The 10403-nt window shown below is 41.7% G+C and overlaps 1 protein-coding gene across 2 annotated transcripts; it reads left to right on the top strand.

Moving 5' to 3' along the window:
• Window positions 1-6260: 6260 nt before the first annotated feature.
• Window positions 6261-9928, top strand: LOC147618280 (laccase-4-like). Of its 2 annotated transcripts, XM_086775125.1 has the most exons (8): window positions 6261-6770; window positions 7052-7203; window positions 7389-7648; window positions 7787-7915; window positions 8049-8671; window positions 8833-9250; window positions 9367-9441; window positions 9512-9928. In XM_086775125.1, the coding sequence occupies exons 1-8, from the start codon at window positions 6567-6569 to the stop codon at window positions 9565-9567; spliced, it is 1917 nt and encodes a 638-aa protein (XP_086631251.1). In that variant the 5' UTR covers window positions 6261-6566; the 3' UTR covers window positions 9568-9928. The 2 variants fall into 2 exon arrangements, with proteins under 2 accessions (XP_086631251.1, XP_086631250.1); XM_086775124.1 differs by having other exon boundaries at window positions 9367-9928.
• The last annotated feature ends 475 nt before the right edge of the window (window positions 9929-10403 follow it).

Genomic DNA, 10403 nt, shown 5'->3' with positions numbered 1-10403 from the left:
CTGACGCAGTTGAGGGGTTACTTTAGCCATATTTAGAGCCTGCAAGCTTTTTGCAGCCCTAATGGAGTGTTGACCAGAGATAATCCAATATTCAACTTTATGAATATCTTCTTTTGCGAGTATATCAATCGTAGCACGATTACAGGGCATCAAAATTGTAAGTATCTCCTCTTGCTTTGGGTCCTCAATAAAGTCTTGGGTCAAAATATGAACCCAATCCTTATTTAACCTTCTATACACATAGTTTGAAGGAGTAGGATAAGATTTCATCACATCAATGCTGCTGAAGACCTCATTTAGACCAAAGGGATAATATCCCTTCTTTATTTCTAATGAGATCATTGCTTTGCTGCCCTTGTTTGGAGTCTTAACCTCCATTAGCTCGTCATCGGAGGCATCTATCTCCTTTGAACCACTTGCTGGTTTTGTCCTTTGCCTCTTTGAAGAGATTTCTTGAACCTTTGTAGAGTGCTTTGCCTTTCTCTTCTTTGCAACAAGTGCTTGCTCCTCTTCTTGCACCTGAGAGCCTGCCACGTCTTCAACTGCTACTATTGTGCTTACATCAAGGACTTTTGTTTTATCACCCTCTTTTTTATGTTTTGAAGAAGTTGCACCAGCATTTCTAGATGCTTCAAGTGCACTCTTCACTATGGCCCTGCCTTTTTTCTCCACAATTTTCCTAACTTGAGTGGTTGTTGGCTCCTTTTTAGGTATGGACTTTTTTCGTGAATCCAAAGCCTTCTTTGCATGCCTCACCGCTTTCACCAGGTCCTCCACATTATCCACCCCTGAGTCTTCTTGATTGGAAAAGTCAATGATCTTCAATCCTAGCTTTATAATAGAATTGTCCTTTCCTAGTTTACTGCCAGTCATGTCTGCTGGGTGAAAAGTGTCCAATGATAACATGATATTTCATGAAATCAATCATAACATTAAATGGGTGCAAGTCATAATTTATTATCCCTAATTTATGAACATCTGCTAATGCATGTTTTATGTTAGGAGTAGCTTCCACAAATGCAAGAAGTCTTGCTAGTCTACCATCATCAAACGATTAGAATTTTCCTCGGGTCTCTAATCACACCTTTAATGTGTTGCAACTTTAATATAATTAACCTAAATGTATCATGCTTGAATGGATTTTGCATCATCATTTCTCCAATACTTCCCTCATTGAAGTAAGGAGATATGATCATCCATGGGGCTTGACACGTAAATCCGAGGCATCTAACAAGACCTCTATGTAAGATTTCCATACCATGTTCTTTGTCAAATGATTTCATCGTGGAGAGTGTCCCCTTTCTACAATTTGGCTACATATGTCACGTTCTCTAGAAAGAACTTGAAACACCACTTAAGTGTACCTTCCAACACTCACTAAATGCTCTAATACCCAATTTCTACTTGCTTACTTTTTAACCATCATGCAAATGCTTTGAGAAAGTGTGCTATGAATCTATTTTTTTTTCTTTTTGCTCTTGGCCTTCTCTTCGTTCCACTTTATATCCCAAAAAGCTATTTTTTATGAATCAATTAAGGTCGGCAATTCATCACATAAATCTGATGCACATTTTCGCATATCGCTTATGATACTGGTGATTATATGGTGCACCTGATCCTATTTAACTTTAGCAATAGACTGTAACTTCTCTTTAAAGAAGTCAAACATGATACCATCACTAGCAACTATCTATTTAATCTGATCATTGGTCAGTCTGCTAATTCTTGAACAAAGCTCTTGTCTAGGAGCTTTCAAAATAGCCTTTTTCTAGTTTGGATTGATCTTGTGATTCGTGAAGGAAAGGATTTCTAGTAGACACAAACATTGACATTGAGTGGCAATGTAAATAATAGTAGAAATACAACATTTTGATGACTACTTTAATGGCATATACAACATACGTGCAAATACACAAACAAGATCATCATACACGCATTGATAGATATAAAGCTTGTCCCAATTTTTAGCATTTATGTCACATGTTCTTGATAATATCAATGTGTTAATGCATGTGACAACATCTAATGAGGTGGCATGCCATGTCATCAATAATGAGATGGTATGCCATGTCATCAATAATGAGGTCACAGGTGGCATAGTGAGTTGGCATGCCATGTCATCAATAATAAGGTAGCATAGTGTGATGGCATGTCATCAATGATGAAGTAGGATAGTGAGGTGGCATCATGCCATCATGTCATCAATGATGAGGTGGCATGCCATGTCATCGATGGTGGTGAGGTGGCATAATGAAGTGGCACATTGAGGTAACACATTGAGGTGGAATGCATGCCATGTGTAGGTGGCATATCAAACACGTGAGCACATGCATGGCCACCTTAGGGCTCTACACCTAGGCTTGGTACATTACCTACCTTAGGTGTATACACCTAGGCTTGGTAGATTGCCTAACTTAGGTGACATATCCGACATGTGCGCACATGCATAGCCACCTTAGGGCTTGGTGCATTACCCAACTTACATTAACCAAGCCTAGTTAGGCTTGGGTTTAGGCTTGGAAGGGAAAAAACTACTTAGGTAGATTTATTTTTACATAAAATATATAATAATAGACCTTTTCTTACTCAAATTAAACCATTTTTTCTTTTATAGATTCACCATGATTAGAACTACTTTCTCCAATTTTTCATATTTTTAGAGAACTTTCTGCTATCACAAAAATCGCAGTCTCAGCCAATAAAGTGGATGGACCTTTAGAATAAAAACATGGATAGTGAAGTGGCATGCCATGTCATCAATGATGAGGTAGGACAGTGAGGTGGCATCATGCCATATCATCAATGAGATGGCATGCCATGTCATCGATGGTGAGGTGACATAATGAAGTGGCACATTGAGATAGCACATTAAGCTGGAATGCATACTATGTGTAGGTGACATATCAGACACGCGAGCACATGCATGGCCACCTTAGGGATCTCTACCCAGGCTTGGTAAATTACCTAACTTAGGTTAACCAAGCCTAGTTAGGCTTCGATTTAGGCTTGGAAAGGAAGAAACTACGGAAGTAGAGTAATTTTCACATAAAATAGATGATAATAGAACTTTTCTTAATCAAGTTAAACCATTTTTTCTTTCATAGATTCACCATGATTTTAGCACTACTTTCTCACATAAAATTATGATATAATCACATAAAAATAAAATTTAATAAATTTACAAATTATATTCAGCTACTCTAAGACTTTGAAGTAAATTTTTAATAGAGATCTTGGAAAATCTAATTGTTAAAAATGAAATTCGACTATATTATGGTCACATTGTGTAACAAAGTGAATGGTCTCATATGAATAATGGGCCCAAGGCCAATGGACCATGCCCATGGACAATACTTTTGATAGTGCGAAAGGGGTGGTCATGTATATATATCGAACGTGCCATAATTGGGGACTAACTTATAGTCATTGGAGTACAAGACATTACTCTCTTTTCTCTCTCAACCTAGACTAATCTCCTTAATCTAGGCTCCCTGATTCTCTCCACCTCTTCACTTTTCCCAGAATATCTCCCAGAACAAGTAAGTGAAAACTTACTTGAGACACTATTGCCATGATAGGCAAGGTGTTTGGGATGAGTGATTGTCACTCACCGAGTTTTCTCATAATAAGCATCATGAGAGCATTGGCATGTCACCTTTTGAGGCACTCTATGGGTGCAAAGTGAATGATGGTTCAAAAGCAAGAGGGGGTGAATCATAATGCAAAAGAGGAGATAGAAAATCTGGATGCACTTTTGCAACAATGCAAAGCTAATATGAAACAATGCTAATGCTCATAGGAGACCATTGGAGCTTATGGAGGGTGATTAGGTATTCTTGAGGATTCCCAAGACAAGATATTGTTCTCTTAAGGGCACCACAAATACCAAGTTAGCTCATCACTAATATGGGCCATACACGGTGGTGAGACATGTTGGTGAAGTTGCTTGTCAATTGGTACTTCCATCAACCTCAAAGATTCATGATGTGTTCCATGTGTCGTATCTCAAAGCTTACCTTGGGTCGAAGGTATTTGTGCAAGATGAGTTGTCTCTAGGGAATGAGGAGGATATGATTATGTGCCGGAAGCAATTTTGGGTACAAGAGAAAGAGTTCTTTGCAATCGTACACTATTGGAGTACTGGGTCAAATGGCGAGGGCTACCTAAGGAAGAAGCTTCTTGGCAACCGGCCTCTATATTGAATGGGTTTGAGGGGTTATTGAATATATTTTGGAAGTCCAACAAGGGTAAAGAACAATGAATTAGCTTGCTAAAAACTTTTGTAAATTCACTGTGGATAGCCCTCTACCCTTGGGAATTGGATGCATAATGTTTGGAATCTACACAAGGCTCTTATGCCATTATGGGGTAGATGTTGTGGCTTATTTTGAGGGCTCTTTGGTGGGTAGTTAATAGCCATATGTAAGGACCCTTTGGCTTCCCATACATGGTGTGAGCATGAGCTTAAAGTTCAACATGAGTCCATTATCATATACTCCATCCATGTGAATTGTGGTTGTACTTACATGTAATTATGAGGACAACGTGAAAGAAAGTAGCTAGTCTCATTAGCCTAGATTAGTCTTGGATTAGTTTAGATTAAGGAGATTAGTCTAGGTTTAGAGAGAAAAGAGAGTAATGTCTTGTATTCCAATGATTATCAAAGTTACTCTCCAATTATGGCACATTTGATATATGTACATTGTCCATGGACATGGTCCATTGGCCTTGGGCCCATTATGCATATGAGACCATTCACTTTGTTACAAACCATCCTCTTGGGGGTGGGGATGGTTTGTAACAAAGTGAATGGTCTCATATGAATAATAGGCCCAAGGTCCTTAAGTCATTCAATCCAGTAAAAATATATATTTTTTATTATAAAAATGTATTGTAGAAAAAAAAACTATTTTTATTTTATACATATAATAATCAATTTAAAATAAAAATTACATATAAGTTAATATCACCATTACATACCTTTCCTACGTTAAAAGTGGGATAGGATTGGAGTTTTTAAAAAAAGGAAGTTATTAACATTTTATGATCATATTGTCTACATGTTCAAGTTTGGGACATGTTAGATACACTATATTTGTGATGCAAAAAATTTTATGTTTGAAATTTTTGATTATCAATCGGACCATTCTTGTTTAAGTGCACTATTAACAGTGTGGTGTTTCATTAGAAGAGCTCAATGTCAAATTCCTTTGCCAATTGGTGAGTTTAGTAGAAATTTTAATTTTTTTTTGCTATGAAAAATCTTAGAAGGTGAACCAAAGTGAGGACCCTTGTTGTATAACCACCCTGCTTCATTTCACCACTTTATTCTGTAACATCTTTCTTGGGCTTATATATATGTACATGTGCTATTCACATCTCCTTTGAACTTCTTCTTTTTTGGACTCTCATGAATGTTTGTTTTTTATTTTGGGCTTGTACATGTCAATGTTTTCAAAGTTCATTACATCTATAATAATAAGAAAGAAAAGGGGGTGGAGTGTGGCTATACACACAACTATGCACGTGGTTCCTGCATGGCTATAGTCGTATGCCGGTAGATGTGTGCATAGTTGTGCCACAAAATTCCCCACTTCCAAATTTTCTTTCTTCTTGTAGGACTCTGGGCGCGGCTATGTTTACCTTCAATCATGTATAATTGGCATGCCTATCTTATTCAATATCCTTAATTTTCGAGTGATATAAGTAGATATGATTATTTAGCTAGTCAACAAAAGCTTCTAGAAAGATTTCCTTGGTCATGATAGGGCCAAAAGGGAAGGCTATTTCACAAGTAAACAATATTGGAACGGTACCTGGTTTTTGATATCTTATCGTGTGGATTTTTTCACTTCTATTTTTATGCAGGTTAGCATCAGGGGTTGAATTGTCTACGAGGGCAGGCGGTTGATTACTCAGATTAGTCCTACTAACCAACCAGTGTACTAACCTCAGGGGTTGAATTGTCTACGAGAGCAGGCGGTTGCTTACTCAAATTAGTCCTACTAACCAACCAGTGTAGAAATAATTGTTTGAAATGGGGACCATTAATTAATGATGTATTGACTCATTCCTCCGATAAACCAGTTTCAACTACTATATTATATATTAGCGCTTGCGGGGCGACAGTCAAAAACCTCTTTGAACTCTGTGTGTGATGGACAAACCGCTTGTGCAAATCTCCGCGTGTTCTGCATACTCCCGTCATAAACTAAGCCAATCGAGGACCTTGTCCTCGTTGTCGTCCAAACTAAGGAGGCTGCTGATCGGAACACCCACCCCTATTTAAGCTGTAACAAACAATTAACGAGGCAACATCCACCATCATCCATTTCGGTTCTTCTTTCTTTTCGCAGCCTCACTCCGGCATATATATCATCATTAGTTCGAGCCCCTCTCTCTTGTTGATCAACCTCTTTCCTTGTCTAATACTAGCTATTTGTTGCCCAGACTATATATATCTAGTACCCTCTCGGTAGTCTGTCTACGTGAGTGCCTTGATTAAATTATAATACTAGGACCAGCTAGCCTTCAATTTCTTTGGGGATAGGTTCTCTCTCCCTGATATGCCGGCCAGCCTCTACCTGCATCAACTCAACCCTCCAAAAGCAGCTCCCGCCCCCCCGTCATGTAGAAAAAACTCGATTGCCCTCGTCACAATTTGCGTGCAGGTGGTTCTTGCATCGCTGCTGGGTACTGTACTGGGTAGTTCTAGCGACTCTTCTGTGGCCAATGCGGACAGCACCACGACACACCATTTGCATTTCAAGGTACGTCTAAAGTCCCATTAATGTTGCGCGCAACACTTCATCCGCCGATGAGTACATAATTCCAGTAGCTGTAGTTGGATCAGATCACCGACTAGACATCAACGCAGAGACGTATCATGATTTCAATTCGGTTATTATACCTGATTGAGTAATTAGTCGAGCTATTATAATAAACGATGTGAGACATGGTCGACTCTATTAGTGTGTATAAGGTCGACTCTATTAGTGTGTATAATGGGCTTCTTATATACCTCATATTGAGCATGGCTGCGTTTAATCAGGTGCAATATACCAACGTTACCCGGCTTTGTCATACGAAACGGCTCGTGTCAGTGAATGGACAGTTTCCAGGACCCACTGTCTACGTGCGGCAGGGTGATCGGGTGTATGTGAAGGTGTCCAATTATGTCTCCGACAACGTCAGCATCCATTGGTATACTACTACTACTAGCGTACAGAATTATTGATCATCTCGTGACTGATCCATGCATGCAGATCGACAATATTGCCCTCCTCCTTTTCGATGATATATGTTGTGCGGAGACGACTAGGTGCCTAATTAGTATATTAGTGGCAATATGGATGCTAATTGATCAGCTTAATTCTCCATATTTGCAGGCATGGGGTGAGACAGATGTTCTCGGTGTGGGCCGACGGGCCAGCCTACATCACGCAGTGTCCCTTGAAGCCAGGGGCTCACTACACTCACAACTTCACGGTGGTGAGAGAATCCGGCACCCTCTTCTGGCACGCCCACATTAGCTGGCTTCGGGCGACTCTCTACGGCGCCTTCATTATCCTACCCAAGCAGGAGAAGGCGATGTCCCTCCCTTTCCCCATACAAAGCCCACGCGAGCTGGAGTCCCCGATCCTCTTGGGTACGCACCGTTCCTATGGCATTGAATTAATGTGTGATTAGAAGTTTATCTCGGATGTTAATTACGGGCCTATGGCTTACTGAGATCGAATACTCTTAATTAGCGCATTATAAGGAGGATGTGCCCGTATGGATGCAGGCGAATGGTGGAACATGGACGTGCTGGATGTGGAGAAGTACGGCCTGGCAGATGGGGGCGGGTACAACCTCTCAGATGCTTTGACGATCAATGGGCAGCCTGGCCTCTTGTACAACGGCTCGCAACAAGGTTGTTATACGTAGGCGTGGATGTATATATTGGCACAACTTTCATGATGTCATACAAATCACATTAGAACTTATAATGGCTTGAACCTCATTAATTAATCTAGTGTGCTGATCTGCATATTTTGACAACGTAGATACGACGGTGCTGCACGTGAAGAAGGGCGAGACGTATATACTCAGGATAATCAACGCCGCCATGAACTTCCAGATGTTCTTCGGAATAGCCAAGCACAAGCTGACGGTGGTGGAGACGGACTGCTCCTTCAGCAAGCCCTACACCACGGACGTCATGCTGCTTGCGCCTGGCCAGACGGCCGACGTGCTGATCACGGCCGATCAGCAGCCGGATGACTACGTGATGGGCGCCTCCGTCTACTCCCCCGCCCGTGACGACTACGTGCCCTTCCCTAACACTACCACCACCGCCATACTCCGATACGTCGATGGCGCCCACGAAGAGACGTATAAGGGCCGCGACTCGCTCGAGCGCGAGCTGCAGCTGGATAACTTCCCGAACCTCCCGGCCGCCCACGACTCCGACTACGCCATGGCCTACGTCAAGAGCCTCCGGAGTCTCAACACCAAGGAGCACCCCTCGCGGGTCCCTCGGGCGCTGGACCGAAGCTTCCTCTTCACCGCCGGCTATGCCGTTCAAGACTGTGAGCCCGGCCGCGTCTGCCATGGCCCCAGCGGCCAGAAGGTCTCCACGTCCGTCAACAACATCACCTTCGTCAGCCCGACCGTCTCCATCCTACAGGTCCGTACGTTCATATTAACCTCCGGCCATAACCTCTAACCTTCCTTTGAATTTTGGTCCCCTACCTAGGTAATTACCCCTAGTGATAGATCGAGAATCGTGAATGTTTTTTCTTCTTTAATACAACTGCTGATCCTCCTTCTACACGACGTATCATCTAGGCTTACTACGAGAGCATCCGCAATTACTCCTTGCCCGGCCTCCTATGGGACGGCCCCGGAACGGCCCACTCGACATCAGACGTCTACCAAGAAGACTTCCCCAGCATGCCACTGTTCCAATACAATTACACCGGGCTGATCTTTGACAACAAGCACGCCTTGCATGGCACCAAGGTGAAGGTGCTGGATTTCAAGAGCAACGTGCAGCTGGTGCTCCAAGACACCCAGACTCTCTTCTTTGAGAGCCACCCCTTCCATCTGCACGGCTACAATTTCTACGTTGTGGGTATGGGAGAAGGCAACTACGACTCGGAGAAGGACCCTGCCAGCTTCAACCTTGTCGATCCTCCTGCCATGAACACCGTAGCCGTGCCTGCTGGAGGATGGGTCGCTCTTCGCTTCCTCGCGGACAACCCAGGTACCGTTCTCTCTACTAATAATAATGATCATTTTAGCACGAGATTCCGGGCCTTTGTAATTTACTGACGATCACTTGCTTAATGCGCTCTTGTTCATCATCTACTAATTATGCAGGAGTATGGCTCATGCACTGCCACTTCGAGATGCACACCTCGTGGGGCATGCAGATGGTGTGGATTGTGAAGGAAGGCGACGCAGCCCACGAGAAACTGCCACCGCCGCCCCAGGACTATCCGAAATGCTAGGCTTGTGAAGGAAGGCCACGCAGCCCACGAGAAACTACCACCGCCGCCCCAGGACTATCCGAAAAGCTAGGCTTATAGTAATAATTGGTTGGACTCCTGCGCGGCCACATACCAAAGGAACCTGGCAAGAATTTTTATTCTTTGCATCACGTTATCACGTTGTTAATTAACCTCATTCTTTGTATTGACTTCGTCCCAATATCAGAACACCGACATTCGTTTCCACACACGAACAAGCACGCACCAGTCTACAATCATAGTATCATTCCTTTTTACACGCCCTTTTGACCTAAGCAATGACAACAACTTTATAATTTCGTGGGCGCTGGCACTTTAAATTAATCTTTGCCATGTAATAGTCACCAATCGCTAGCTTTAAGACTTGGAGAATGGGCCCACACTCAACAAATCAAGCACATACATTTTTCTTATGTTTGTTGTTTTATTACACTAAAACGGAAAACATTTTGTTGTTTCTATTAAAGGCTCTCCAAACACGACGTTGCCACTGCTTAAAAAAATATTTTCCCAAAACTTACAAAACCTTCACCTACAATTTGAGAAATTATTAATGAATATTTTTAAAAAAATTTGAAGGTTTTTGTTCTATAACCTCTGAAAATTTACAAGTATTTATACCTTTAAATTTACAAGTATTTATAACCTTTGAAAATTTACAAGTATTTATACCTTTAAATTTTTAATTTTATAGATATTTTTAAAATTCTGAAGGTGCAATTACATTGTACCTCGGTTTTTCTCGCATATTGGGCGTTGCACATGCAAGCTTTGAAAGTTACTAGAGATATCATCGGGCATTAGCTCAATTGTTAAGGTGTTTGGTTGATATGCTCGAGGTTATGGATTGGCTACCCCGAATTATGCCTCCTTGTAATGTTGCCCGCG

The sequence above is a fragment of the Cibotium barometz genome, chromosome 35, assembly GCF_041138505.1.
Source record: "Cibotium barometz isolate CiBa-2024 chromosome 35, ASM4113850v1, whole genome shotgun sequence".
NCBI lineage: Eukaryota > Viridiplantae > Streptophyta > Polypodiopsida > Cyatheales > Cibotiaceae > Cibotium > Cibotium barometz.
This window is presented reverse-complemented; position numbering and strand designations above follow the sequence as displayed.

What these genes read in the sequence shown, in the direction of transcription:
- LOC147618280 (XM_086775125.1), top strand. Translation starts at nt 6,567, where the DNA reads ATGCCGGCCAGCCTCTACCTGCATCAACTCAACCCTCCAAAAGCAGCT. An exon ending in GACAACGTCAGCATCCATTG is followed by an intron (nt 7,204 to 7,388) that starts GTATACTACTAC and finishes CCATATTTGCAG; the next exon opens with GCATGGGGTGAGACAGATGT. An exon ending in CTTCCTCGCGGACAACCCAG is followed by an intron (nt 9,251 to 9,366) that starts GTACCGTTCTCT and finishes CTAATTATGCAG; the next exon opens with GAGTATGGCTCATGCACTGC.